Source organism: Prunus avium, chromosome 6, assembly GCF_965620075.1.
Source record: "Prunus avium chromosome 6, drPruAviu1.hap1.1, whole genome shotgun sequence".
NCBI lineage: Eukaryota > Viridiplantae > Streptophyta > Magnoliopsida > Rosales > Rosaceae > Prunus > Prunus avium.
This window is the reverse complement of record NC_142289.1, coordinates 32,883,999-32,897,636: the sequence shown is the minus strand read 5'-3', so window position 1 is coordinate 32,897,636 and position 13,638 is coordinate 32,883,999. Positions and strand designations below refer to the sequence as shown.

The window sequence follows — 13,638 nt, the reverse complement described above, 5'->3', positions numbered from 1 at the left end:
ATATGAGAAATTATTGAATGATACAGGGAAATAGTTTGGTGGAGGTACATACGATTATTTATGTTATGAAGCGTTTACAATTTTTTTAAAATTTATTTACTCTTTTTGGGTAATGATAAAGCCTTCACAAATTACAATTTAAAATAAAGTAAATATATGATACTCACAAATTAATTATGTGGTACTCACACATGTGGTAGGTCCCATGGCCACGTGAACTACTTTTTTTTTACATAACATCTTATCCGTTCACGGCTTGATGGGATCACATCGGAGACACCCCGATTGTTCGTCATTTACTGCCTCTTTCCTGGTAGGCCCCACTGTGGTCTGGCAGATGGAACCAAGATGGTCCAAACGATTGTGATTGATTGCTATTGCTTGGAGTTGGAGGGCATGGGAGTCATGCCACCATGTGTTGCTATAAAGTTGTAGAGGAGCCATTCAGCCACATACTAACCTAGACTTGTCTGCGTCACACTGGATCTATCTCTCTCTCTCTCTCTCTCTCTCTCACACACACACTTTGATGTCATTGTCAATTTCTCAATTGTTTGTGGGTTTGATTTGGGTCATGAGACTCATCACCCATGTGAGACAATAACTTGGTTATGGCCCAAATTGGGTGCTGGGCTTTTTCCAATTCTTGGCACAATGATGACTCAAGTACTTTAGGTCTATTTGTGGGCTCCAGATTGCTTCACAACAGAAGGAAAAAAAACTTACTTATAACAAGAATAACACTGTTTTGCTATCCTCGGCCAATAACATAATGACACGTAGAAAAGTTATCCCATGTGTCATTGTGTTATTTTTCAAGGATAGAAAAAAGTGTTATCCCCGTTGCATGAGAGTCTCTCTCCAACCAAAGATGAAGGGTCCAATGGAACAAAGGAACTTCTAGGTTCTTGAGGTTTGTCACCGTCCATATAATATGAAATACTTGTTAGATTGGCCTATAGTGTTACACGTTGAGTTGCAGGTACCGTCAAGTTAAACATACTATTGATTACGAAACTTGAATTATTGACAAAAACTTGTAATAAATGATATATTTTAATTGTGAGCTACATGCCACTCAAATTAAGGGGCGAGGCCAAGTGGGCAATTGATCCCAATAACTTTTTCTTTATTCTCAATGTATTAAATATGCAACTTTGATTCTATTGTTTGAGCTTTTCTTTAAATGGAGGGGCAACTGTTTTTTTATTTAATACGTGCGATATTTAGGGAGGGCTGAATCGAACACAAAACCTCAAATTCAATGGTAATTACTCTTAACCACTTGAATTACAAGCCCATTGCTACATGAGCAAATATTTAATGAAATGTATCAAAGAGTTTTTTGTTTTTAGGACTTTTTCTTCATAAAATGATATTCAAAATTACTATAATTAACAAGGATAGAGATTTGAACTCAAATGCAATGGGCGGACACACGCTCTTAGCCAACTAACCTAACCCACATATGTATGTGTAAGAGTTTTTATATTGCTCTCATAATGACAAATTTCTAACTCCACCACTATACTCAGTCAATCACGTGGCATGACATTTCTTACCCATTTTTTTTTTAATACAACTTCCTGCTCACATTCAATTGCTCACGTGCTAATCAAGTGACCAGATTTCATGGGAAAGAGTACAGGAATTTCTCATAAAAACGTCCTGCATCCCCACAAACCATACAACTTTTTTTCTTCTCCTAGGAATTTAAAGTTGCACATATATACCCGGAGGACATAACCAAAATGTGTCATTTAGGCAGAAAGGTCAATTAACTGCCAAGTTCCTCGCATTCAACTTCGTTCATTCCACAACAAACTTTAGGACACTTAACACACCACCCTCCATCTCTCTCTTTGATCCGAACAATTTTGAAAGGCCAACTAATCTTTCTGCCACCTCCTTTCTCCAAACCAAACTCAACTCAAATGGGAGGCAGTAGCATCAACAACAACAACAGCCACAAATTTGAAGACACAGAGAAGAAATCAGCACCTGCAGTGGCCCAAATGATAGGCTTCAGAGCCACCCTCACTTGGGTTTTTCTCACCGTTTCTGTTCTCTGTGTTCTCTACTCTTCCAACCACCTCCTCTATGATCGTCAAGACTGTCCAACCGCTTTAGATGCCTCCACTGCACGACATCTTGAAGGCCTCTCCAATGTCACTACCTCTGATATTAAACTTGTGGAAGATAAAGAAGAAGCAGCCTCACAAGTACCTGCACTTGCACAAAGGCCTCAGGGATTCGATACAGAGCTTAAACACATTATGTTTGGGATAGCAGCTTCGTCGAATTTGTGGGAAAAGAGGAAGGAGTACATCAAAGTGTGGTGGAGGCCTAAGGAGACTCGAGGGGTTGTTTGGTTGGACAAAAGAGTAAGGACTAGAAGAAACGAGGGACTGCCCGAGATTCGGATTTCAGGGGACACAAGAGGATTTAAGTACACAAATCGCCAAGGACAGAGATCTGCATTGAGGATTTCGAGGGTGGTTTCAGAGACATTGAGGCTCGGAGTGAAGGATGTGAGGTGGTTTGTAATGGGGGATGATGACACAGTTTTCATGGTGGAAAATGTGGTGAGAATTCTCAACAAGTATGACCACACACAATTTTATTATGTAGGAAGCTCATCGGAGAGTCACATTCAGAACATATTTTTCTCATATTCAATGGCATATGGTGGAGGGGGTTTTGCTATAAGTTATCCCTTGGCAGTGGAGCTGGAAAAGATGCAGGACCGGTGCATCCAACGCTATCCGGGGTTATATGGCAGTGATGACAGAATGCAGGCTTGTATGACTGAGCTAGGCGTGCCACTTACCAAGGAAACTGGATTTCATCAGGTAAGAGTAACTATTTTTGTTTTCACCAGTTTCGCTAAAGACGCCAAAACAGATCCCAAAATTCTGGATCCCAACAGATGTGGCAATGTTTCATCTGTTCATTTATGGACATACTTTGAACTTTTATTTCTGACTTAGAAAAGAGTCACATGTCATTTGGTAGCTTTTACATTTCTCAATATGGATGAATTGTAGGAAGAAATTCCAAATGCAAACTGTGAATTGTGTGTGTGACCTTCATTTGCAATTCTAAAAATGCTGTGTATTGTGGTTGTGCAGTATGATGTGTATGGAGATCTGCTAGGCCTGCTGAGTGCCCATCCTGTGACTCCACTGGTTTCCCTTCACCACCTTGATGTAGTGGAACCAATATTCCCACACATGACCCGAGTGAAAGCACTTCACCATCTATTTCAAACCGTCAAGCTCGACTCAGCTAGTGTTATGCAGCAAACAATCTGTTACGACAAAGATCGATACTGGTCCATCTCCATTTCTTTGGGTTATGTAGTTCAAATCTTTAGGGGAATAATTTCTCCAAGAGAACTAGAGACGCCCTCGAGGACTTTTCTGAATTGGTATAGAAGAGCTGATTACACAGCATATGCATTCAACACTAGGCCTGTCTACAAGCATCCATGTCAGAAGGCCTTCATTTTCTATATGAGCTCAACCCGGTATGATGAAGGTAGAAAGAAAATTATTTCTTACTACACTCGTCAAAAATCTCCGGTTCCTCACTGCCGATGGAAAATGGCCTCACCAGAAGGAGTTGATACTGTTGTAGTCTTAAAAAGGCCAGATCCTCTTCGTTGGCAAAAGGTATGGCATTATTTGACCCATGATGTAAGAAAGTGTGTTTTTTCAGGATTTGTTAACTAAAGATGCTTAGCATTAAAAAAAAAGTCCACATTTGTATAATTCCATCACTAACTGAAAGAATATTTCTTTTGCAGTCACCAAGGAGAGACTGTTGTAGAATTCTTCCGTCACAAAAGAACACGACCATGTACCTAATGATTGACTATTGCAGAGTAGGTGAGGTTAGTGAGTTGTAGCAGCAATAGGGAAACATTTCCTTGATCTATTTTTGTATCTGTTTATTTTTCCCACTTTCCCAGATTCTTGAGGGATATAGGAATAAGATCAATGGAAAGCTTTAAAGGAAAACAGAATGCAGAATGCACTTGTTAGCTTTAGTGTCAGCAGAAAGTCAACAGAAGAAAATTTGAATATTTTCAATCGTGAAATGAGCCAGCTACAGCTGGGAATTCATTGCTCTTACATTCTATGTAAATTTGATCCAAGCAAACCATTCACTATTGTTATCTCTGTAAATTCTAACTACAACAAGTTCCTTGCTGGTTCGTCGGCGCAAGGTCAAGCAAAACCAAGTATGAACGTCTCATAGTTTCCCCCATGAATCACAGTTCTAAACTTTTTACACCTACAAAGTTGGCTATTGGACTCTGTCTCAGTCCCTAATACAAGATTGAAAGAAATAGATTCCTCAAAGCTATTTTATTATAGACAAAAGAAAATTGTCCTTCAGTCATTTTTTCTCAGCACTTGGAACTTCAGTTGCATTGTTCACTGTGAGATTCTGAGGAACCGAGGCTATTGGTGACATAGCAGCAGCTGCCAAGATTGCGATATGAATTCGAGTCTCGTTGAGAGGGAGTGGTATCTCAGTTTCACGTATAGCTGTAATTCTGCCGTCAATGCTCACCACTTTTACTGTTTCCACACAAAGACAACACAAAGAAACAAATTTAAGTAACAGATTAAGATCTATCTCTTGTGTAAGTCTCTTATGCAGTTATGCTAACGCTTATTGCTATTTTATTTGCCTTTCAAATCATATACAATAGTACAATTTCCAAAACAACCAAAGGAATAACTGAATTTTCCCTCCCACGAAACGAATTTCAGAGCAAACAGGAAATACCCATGTCCCCAAACAGCCTCCTACTTTCACAAACACAATGAAGACGAAATCCAAGCAAACAATTATCAAGAAACAGAAACCCATTAGAGAAAGAAAGAAGAAGAATGAAACCAAAGGCTTGAATCTTTGTCCAAATTGCTTTTCAAATAAACAAACAGTAAAATTTCTATACAGAACAGAAGTACCAATTTCCAAAAGAATCAAAGAAATCATAGATTATACCATTTTTTTGCAACAGCAATTTGCTTTCAGTGAACAAGAAATCAAAGCAAGAACAGAAACCCATCAAACAAATCAAGCAGAGAAAAACAAGAGATTGAAACTTTGTCCCAGTTTGTAATACCTGAGAGTCAAACACAGGAGTCACATGTAACAGTTTCCAAAAAAAAAAATCAAAGCAACAACTCAATCTTCACTCCCAAGGAACAAATTCCAGACCAAACAGGAAACTCCCATTTTCCCAAATGGTGATTTCTTTTCACAAGCAGAACGAACAAGAAATCAAATACATCAATTACCAAGAAATAGAAACCCATCAAAGAAATCAAACAGATAAACCCAAGAAACCCAAACTCTGTCCCAATTTGTAATACCTGAAACAGAGAACCACCAGAGCACAAAGAGGCAGAAGAGCACAATCACAGGAATGACATGGATCCACTTCTCCGCCGACACCGATCTCCAAGAACCCTCCTTCTTTCCGAAGCCAGAACGCGGGTCGTAGTGCGGAAGGCCATCTGGGTTTGTTCTCGGATTGTGGTGGTGGTGGTGCTTCAGCTGCGGTTGCCGTGGAGCTGCGCTGCCAATGGCCACAACAGTATGCTCTTGATCAGGCACTCGAGAAGAGTAAGACCAAAGTCTCTGCTGCATTTTTTCTTCTTTGGGTGGATTTGTGAGGTTGTGAATTGTGAATTTACGAGGGTTTTGATTTTGGGGTTCTTTGTTAGTTCGGATTCTTAACGACTTTGGGCGGGAATGTTTTTGCACCTGGAACGCACGTGAGTTGGACAGGTCGGTGACTTGTAATGTAAGGAACTAATATATGGACACCCATTAATTTGTTTTCTAAACACCCAATTCCATAAACAAATCTTTGTTGTTCACAAGAAGGTGTGGCAATTTTCGATACGACTTGGTACATGATTTGAAATATGTATGATTAGACTTTCGAGTCAACTCATCACTGACCCATTTATAAATGGGTGGGATTTGGGTCACTCCGCTAAAATATCTATATAACTCACCAACCTGCTAAAATACCTAGGTAACCCGCCAATTCATTTCTTTGTTTCTTCTTCATTTCCTTCATTTTTAAAATTACTTTTATTTCTCTTTCTCAATCTTCATACATACAGACATGCAAAATGTAATCACTATTTTATATAAAATAAAATAAAAATGCAATCACTATTTTATATAAAAGAAAATAAAAAAAATGCAATCACTTGATTAAATTAACAAAATTTAGCTTCTTTTTTTTATTTTTTATTTGTTACCACTTAACGGGTCTACTAGACAACTCGAAACCCGCACGGAAAATTAACAAGTCAACCCATAAATGACATGTTTATTAAACGGGTCGGGTTTAGGTTGTGCATTCTTGACACGTATATAATCCTGACATGACACGACCCATTACCAGCTCTACACAAGCAAGCAATTATTAGGGTGTCTAGAGAGAATATTTGAGTGTCCATAGAATCACCTATCACTTCTCTTCATAGAAGCAAAACAAGCTGGAGAGCAATTATAATTAAACTACTGCTATTTTCACCCACATATCCTATTTTCATCACCCACCATTTCAACAAAAATATTATTTTCATATTGCTTTTATTTTTTAATAACTTCTAAGGACTTGGGTTTAAAAAAAAAATAACCCTACTCTACCTACCCAACCTTTCAACCCCATCTAAATCATCTAACCCCTACAATTGACCCTCTCCATCTCCTATACTTTAATATAGTTTATTTAATTATTAATGTGGTCTAGCCCAGTCCCCAGTTAAAAAAGACCTTAACTTGTAGACCAATGGTCTTAGGTTCGATCGAATTCCCATGGCACATTGGCAATGTGTGAGAAAACCCCCTCCTCCTTCCTAACTTTGGCAAAGAAAAAAAAATATTTAACCTAATATATTGGTAATGCATATTTGATTTCTCCTATTTATTGTGGTTTGAACAAGACAGCTTTAACAGATGAAGAGTTGTATGAGTTGAATAGCTCGCCGTAGCCTAGATTAGGGGGGAAAAAAGAATCCAGCTATTTTTCGTAGTTTCTAGTCCTCTAAGTCTTGCCCCTACAACTATTTTTTGTTTATTTTGTCACTTCTTTTAACTCAAATGAAGCAAGAGTCAAACTCTTATTGTGAGTATGAGATGATTCTAATTTTGATTACGTCGTGGAAGATAAAAGGTTGGAAGTTGGTAAACATTAGGGCCAAGAAAATGACGTTGAAAATTATATATTTGCAAATATTATAAGTACAACTCAAAGGATTGTAGTCTAGAGTTGTTAACCAGACAAGTCGCATTGATGAAAGCATAAAACATGATGGCCGTTTTGATTATACTAATTGGACCAGATTTTATGGTTAAATGGTGGTCCAAAGCAATTAAGCAAAAATGCTTTCTATTCTAGAACTTTTAGAAAACCAACCCATTCTGCACGGAGACCATTATACCCTTTTTGCACGGATGGAGATGTTGGTCGAAAACGAGTGGAGGTACGTGCGTTTACATGGGGACTTAGATACGGGTATAATGGTACTTCTCATCATTATCGACAATCGACGATATATGATTACACGTGTCATTCAACCTCACGAGGAAAAATGAGTCGTTAATAAGAGTTCATGCACGACTGTCACAAATGCCAACTTTTTCAGAGCGCGTCGTGATGAAATTTGACTGGCAATAATAGATGAACTTCTTGAATGAATGCCATGGTTTTGTGGGAACTTTGGAACCAACGACTTTAAAGTTTTCTTGAGGCTCACAACGTCTTTTTTCCCCAAAATAGGCTCAATTTACCACATCCCAATTGCCAAAGTAAATAGTATTTACCAACAAAAAAAATAAATGAGGAGAAGTGCCAAAATCGCTACCCGAAATAAAAGACGATAACATCTTTTTTCCCTATTACTTTAATATGAAGTGTAAGTCACTTTGAAATGACCCATACAAAAAAAGTACATTCCATGGCTCCATCAGCACCTCTAGATGTGCAAGTGCCAGGAAATGTTGAGATGCCAAAGAAACTCAAAGCTCTTGGCAGCCTAAGTTTTTACAGTGGTGTCGTTTTGGGGATGCTTGTAAGCATCTGGCTAAAAGAGGATTGCAGACCAGCTCTCCAATCACCATGCAAATACCAACTTCAAAACTTACCACCCTCTCAACCCCCAGCTACACATTAACAAATCATTCACCAGAACCTCCAAGTTCCCTCTTTGCATCGAGTCAACGAGAAGGCCGGGCTCGTCAAGTTTTCACATTGCATCCAACAATGATATTCCACATTACCTGTATGGAGACATGAGGAAGTAGATATGTCTACTTCTTTTTTACTATAAAGCTTACCCATGGGAACATCCGTCATGATGCAGTTATTGTGCTAGAGAAAAGCAAAACGAAACGACGCAAACATCCAGGGAAAAAAAGTAATGGAGACGGGAGGAAGTAGATATGTCCACTTCCTTTTTTTATCATAAAGCTTACCCACGAGAACATCCATCATGATGCACTTATTGTGCTAGAGAAAAGCAAAACGAAACAACGCAAACATCTAGGGAAAAAAAAGTAAGAGCAAAAGAAAAAAAAAAAAGGGGACACGGTAGGCAAAAGAATGGAACTATTATAGAAATTAATAAGGCTAACTAATAAAATGGAAAAAAGTTCCTACAATGAAGCATTTTTACATATAAGAACGTCAGCTCTCATGTACACTGGAGAAAGAAAAGGAAGAAAGAAAAAAAAAGCAGAAACTCTCTGTATGTGAATATTGAGAATGGCAGTAGTACCTGTTATCTTCTATGACGCAAAAATTGATAACTAGGCACATCATCTACAAGACCACAAAATGGTATTCGCTGCTTTATTCTTAATTTTGTCCTCCAGCTCAGTCTCTCTCTGGCCCGTTACCTCCAATCTGCCTTATATCATCATCTCTCCTCCCTATAGGAGAAGATGAACCCCTTCTCGAGCTTTGAACTGGATGTATTTGGGGGTCATATTTCTGGGAAGCAAGGTAATTCAACGCTGTAACTATATCTGTTATGACAGGCCGCATATTGGGCTGCTCCTGGACGCACATTGCAGCAATAGCAAGGGCTTGGTATAGTCCCCTGACAGGATACTGACCTTGGAGCAACGGATCCACCATTTGTGAAAATCTCTTCCGGTCTCTAAACAGCGGTCTTGCCTGAAAACAATATAACGGTTAGCGATTTATAAGCCCAATCTGAACAGGGGTCTTGCCTAAAAACAATATAACAGTTAAAGTGAAAGTAAAAGTTCATTTGTGCTTTTACATAGGGCAGACAACTACATTAGCTAGTTTCTTGTACATGGAGGTTATTCAAAATTCGAAATGCTCAACAATTCAAGCTACTATGGATATCAAAATATCAAAACATAACTACAGATGACAATAGAGACTAAAATCAACCGCAATACAAAAAATCTTCTAACTTCCAAGGATAGTCTCTTTCAAGCGTCAACTGACTGCTGCCCCTATTTATTTCCCTTTATCTCTAAAGAAAATAAGTTTCAACAAACTGCTATTCTAATTGGTAGCACTTATATAAATCGCATCCATCCCAGTGGGCAGCAGACATAGTTAAATTTTACCAAGAAAAGTGATTAAGAAAAGCAAAATCCAGAAAATCAGCATTTCCAATAATTATTGCTTGCCGCACAATGTTACAAAAGGACAGCAGCTACCGCGAAACTAATTCAACCTATGCAGTACCACAGAAGGGAGTGGAATAGTAGATATCAGAGGAGAGTGCAATGCTAGAGTTATCTTACCCATGCTACCAGGTTCTGCTCTTTGACAGGTTTTGTATTATCAATAGCTTTCCTTCCTGTGATAAGCTCCAAAAGAACAACCCCAAAGCTATAAACATCTGACTTAAAAGTCAGCTGACCTGTCATTGCATAATCAGGTGCACAATACCCATACGTGCCCATAACTCTAGTAGAAACATGAGTCTTATCTCCACTGGGACCTACTTTGGCCAAGCCAAAATCAGATAACTTTGGATGATACCCCTCACCAAGCAAAATGTTTGAGCATTTCAGATCACGATATATAACAGGGGGCTGCATTTTCTCATGCAGATACTCTAAACCCCTTGCCGCACCAGCTGCTATCTTCATTCTTGTATTCCAGTCGAGCGCCTTCCTGCTGGGTGGAAGATCTGTAAAGGAAAAAAAAAAAAAAAAGGTACTATTCAAATATAACTCATGGCCACCTCAAAATAAGATGCATATTTCACAGAAAGTGAAAAAGTAATCGATAATACAACAAGGATTGGTTTTACGAGTGAGTCAGTTGCATACCATGCAAATGGTTTTCCAAGGATCCTAATGGCATATATTCATAAACCAATAGCCTCTGATCTCCCTCAGCACAAAACCCAATCAATTTGACGAGATTAAGGTGGTCAGCCAGACTTAGCGTCAATACTTCGACAACAAACTCTCTAATCCCTTGGCACCCATTACGATCAAGCTGCTTGATAGCAACAACCTACACCAACAACAATAGCAAAATTGGGTCACCCCTCAAGCTTACAATTCATATATTAATTGACAAAACACATTTGATACAAAAGTATAAAAAGGACACGCATGATATCCCAATAGCATTCGGTTCAATGTACAAGTTCATAACTCAATAGAAAAAAACTATTTGTCAATTTGGGTTTGATAGGTATCACAAGAGGTTCGATTTAATGGTAGAGCTTAAACTCAGCTGCACAAACCTGGTTAATTTTCTCTAAGTGACCCTTGTAAACTTTTCCGAATCCTCCTTCACCTAGAAAGCAATCAGACCTGAAATTGCCAGTTGCTGCTGCAAGTTCATCAAATGTAAATGTCTGTGCTCGCTTGCCGTTGGTTTTTCCATCCTTAGAAACCTCCTCCTTTATATTCCACTCCTTTGCATCCAACGATAACTGGTCATCCTTAGAGGCCTCCTCCTTTTTTACACCCAATTCCTTTTTAACATTCCCATTTGAATTCACTTCTGAAATATCAAAATGACCAAATACAAACATGCACACAGACAAGTAAGTAAGTGAGATTGAGAAGGCCAAGCATAAAGACAAAATTCCGCACATGGTAACCAAAATCCAAAAAATCATATTGATTCATTCTCTCAAAAATGAGATTGAAAAAACCGGAGTCATTAAAATTTAAATGCAAACAAAAATACAAAATGACAAAGTTCAACACCATGGAACTTTGGATTATGGATTGGACCTTCCCAACCAACCACGCAAACAAACAAACAAACAAAATGAATGAGACGCGGTGTTAATGAACAGTCACAAGAACCAAAACAAATAACTTTGGCACTAGATGAGAAATTAACAATTTAACAAACCCAGATGAATATAAAAGTACGAAAATTTTATAAATGTGATTAAAGCCCATTTTCACAACATAAAAATTTAGCCATCTTTCTTTCTCCATCCATTACAAAATTTCAAAAATTGACAGTGGTTTCATGGCAAAGTCAAAGAGGGCACTGATCTTTTGAATCGATTTAAGGTGCAAAGCAGGACCAATCAAAACCAAATTCAGAAACTTTAACCCAAAATTTTAAATTAAAAAAATTGATGACCAAATAATTCAGAGAGGGAAGAACATAAACCCAGGTACGGCAAAAGAGTACCACCCATAAAAATTAAACAAAAAGGGAAAAAATAATAGCCAAAAAAACAAAACCCACAATCTAAAAAATAAAATCACCCCAAGAAAATATCTGAATATGAAAATCAGATATGATCATCTAACAGATGGGTTTTATCTCAATGACCCAAAAATTAAATAAAAATTAATTTTGGAAAAGAATTACCTTGATGATTGGGTTTGTTGCCGTTGATGTTGGTATTATTATTCTTTGATTCTTTGGTTGATTTCTTAGTGCAGCGAAAGCAGCTCATCTTACACCTTTTCCTTTTCTCTCTCCTTTTCTTGTTTGCTCACTCCCTTTTATCTCTCGACTGCACACAAAAACAGAGTACCAAAAGCATAGAAACGAACCAATCAAACAAGAAAACAGAGCAAAGCAGAATGAGAAAGGAGAGCGTTGCAAAACTCAGACACAAAGTGACAGACTCTTGTACTTTCTTGGTGATTTTTTTCTCTAATATATATGGGAGGGTTCCCATCTGTGATGCAAATCAACCGCAAAATTTAATTCAATTTCAACCAATTAAAAGCAGCCACGTTGCACACACGAGGGTCTTTTTTCTTTCCTTTTTTTGGGTCAGAGAGGGTCGTATTACAACTTGCCCTTTTCTAACACATTTACTAACCAAATCCCTTATTTGCGGTCAACTTACCTTTAAAACGATTTCTCATATATTTACTTATCACATATATCGTTACTCCACTTTGATACTATGATCATAATTTTATTGATATGATGTGTATCAATATGTTTCGATTTAAACTTTTTTTGATAGCCGAGATTACTCTCACTCCCATTTTCCTATTCTATTCTTCATAATTAAAATTCTATTATCTTCGAAGTGGTCATATATCACCGAGAATAACATTACATGTTTAGCAAATACAGTTAGACCCATTGACAATAATTAATGGTAATTTCAAAGAAGCAAAAATTCAATACAAGAATATTCTTAGCGCTCCTCGATGTTTAGTAAGCTAATTCATCTTAGTTAAAAGTGGAGAGTATAATTAAGGGTAAGAGTGTTACCATTGTATTCCTCAGTTAGTTTCCTCTATCGCTTCATTCAGGAATCAACAATTTGGGAAACATATGTGGGAATTCCTTTCCCAACTCCAATCATGCCTAGTAATGTATTTATTACTAAAATAGCCCTAATAGAAATTAAAATCACCACAAAGTGTGAAAAATTAAAATGAAGTCTAACCAAGTGAAAAACAATCTTAATAGTGCTCGCTAATTTCAAAACTCTACAATTACGGGGGCCTTAATCTGCTGCATGTGTTTTGACGACACATCCGAGCCGAGCCCGTCGCTCCGGCATATTTTGCCTGTTTGGTCAACTTTGCATATATGGTACAGTATTTTTGTTTTGTCTTTTACGTGTTCCGATCATGCAAACGCTCTGATGACGTGGCGCTCACCCATTGGCATACGCGATTTAGTTGCGAGCTGGTCCGCAACCTATCTTTGTCCTTTTCTTGTGGCAACCAGACACCTCTCTTCCTGAGATTTGTTTCCATTACCTGCCGGTGACGGCTTAACATCACAGCAGTCCTCACAACCGTCGGATCTCCCATTAAACAAAATTTGATGCTTTAAATCTTCCAAGAGGGCCCCACGCGATTGCATTAATGGGGCCCTCTGACTTTACGCGTTTCCCCTTAATAATGCTTTGCTGTAAAAAGGAAAGTTCCAACGGTGATCCACGCGCTCGCCCGCCATAACTACGATGCGTTATTTCCTAGGGGAAACGAAACAGTAAAAATAAATTTTTTAATCATTCAACCAATAATATTCGGACACGTAGCTACGTTAGTTGGCACTCGAGATTTGACTATATTTAATTTACTGTGTGACTCTTGAACCGACAAGTTGTAATTAAAATTTAGGTGGGTAATTAGCAGAAGAAGAGG

At 38.1% G+C, this 13,638-nt stretch overlaps 3 protein-coding genes across 3 annotated transcripts; 1 reads left to right on the top strand and 2 right to left on the bottom strand.

Annotated features, from left to right (window-relative positions):
- The first annotated feature begins 1,746 nt into the window (after positions 1-1,746).
- On the top strand, positions 1,747-3,917 carry LOC110752797 (transferring glycosyl group transferase (DUF604)). The gene is made up of 3 exons (XM_021953528.2): positions 1,747-2,852; positions 3,132-3,674; positions 3,809-3,917. The coding sequence occupies exons 1-3, from the start codon at positions 1,935-1,937 to the stop codon at positions 3,908-3,910; spliced, it is 1,563 nt and encodes a 520-aa protein (XP_021809220.2). The 5' UTR covers positions 1,747-1,934; the 3' UTR covers positions 3,911-3,917.
- Positions 3,918-4,118: 201 nt separating this feature from the next.
- LOC110752798 (uncharacterized) lies at positions 4,119-5,709 on the bottom strand. The gene is made up of 2 exons (XM_021953529.2): positions 5,394-5,709; positions 4,119-4,589 (listed from the first exon to the last, which is right to left on the bottom strand). Exons 1-2 carry the CDS (start codon positions 5,668-5,670, stop codon positions 4,405-4,407), a joined length of 462 nt encoding a protein of 153 aa, XP_021809221.1. The 5' UTR covers positions 5,671-5,709; the 3' UTR covers positions 4,119-4,404.
- A 2,926-nt stretch (positions 5,710-8,635) lies between these two features.
- On the bottom strand, positions 8,636-12,167 carry LOC110752790 (putative serine/threonine-protein kinase PBL5). Its single transcript, XM_021953520.2, has 5 exons — positions 11,885-12,167; positions 10,788-11,050; positions 10,363-10,552; positions 9,829-10,220; positions 8,636-9,220 (listed from the first exon to the last, which is right to left on the bottom strand). The coding sequence occupies exons 1-5, from the start codon at positions 11,970-11,972 to the stop codon at positions 8,918-8,920; spliced, it is 1,236 nt and encodes a 411-aa protein (XP_021809212.1). The 5' UTR covers positions 11,973-12,167; the 3' UTR covers positions 8,636-8,917.
- Between the last annotated feature and the right edge of the window lie 1,471 nt (positions 12,168-13,638).

Coding starts and splice junctions, on each gene's coding strand:
- LOC110752797 (XM_021953528.2), top strand. CDS start 1,935: ATGGGAGGCAGTAGCATCAACAACAACAACAGCCACAAATTTGAAGAC. Junction 2,853..3,131: donor AGGAAACTGGATTTCATCAG/GTAAGAGTAACT, acceptor GTGGTTGTGCAG/TATGATGTGTATGGAGATCT. Junction 3,675..3,808: donor ATCCTCTTCGTTGGCAAAAG/GTATGGCATTAT, acceptor TTTCTTTTGCAG/TCACCAAGGAGAGACTGTTG.
- LOC110752790 (XM_021953520.2), bottom strand. CDS start 11,972: ATGAGCTGCTTTCGCTGCACTAAGAAATCAACCAAAGAATCAAAGAAT. Junction 10,221..10,362: donor CTTGGAAAACCATTTGCATG/GTATGCAACTGA, acceptor TTTCCTTTACAG/ATCTTCCACCCAGCAGGAAG. Junction 9,221..9,828: donor AGCAGAACCTGGTAGCATGG/GTAAGATAACTC, acceptor TATTGTTTTCAG/GCAAGACCGCTGTTTAGAGA.
- LOC110752798 (XM_021953529.2), bottom strand. CDS start 5,670: ATGCAGCAGAGACTTTGGTCTTACTCTTCTCGAGTGCCTGATCAAGAG. Junction 4,590..5,393: donor CTGGTGGTTCTCTGTTTCAG/GTATTACAAATT, acceptor GTGTGGAAACAG/TAAAAGTGGTGAGCATTGAC.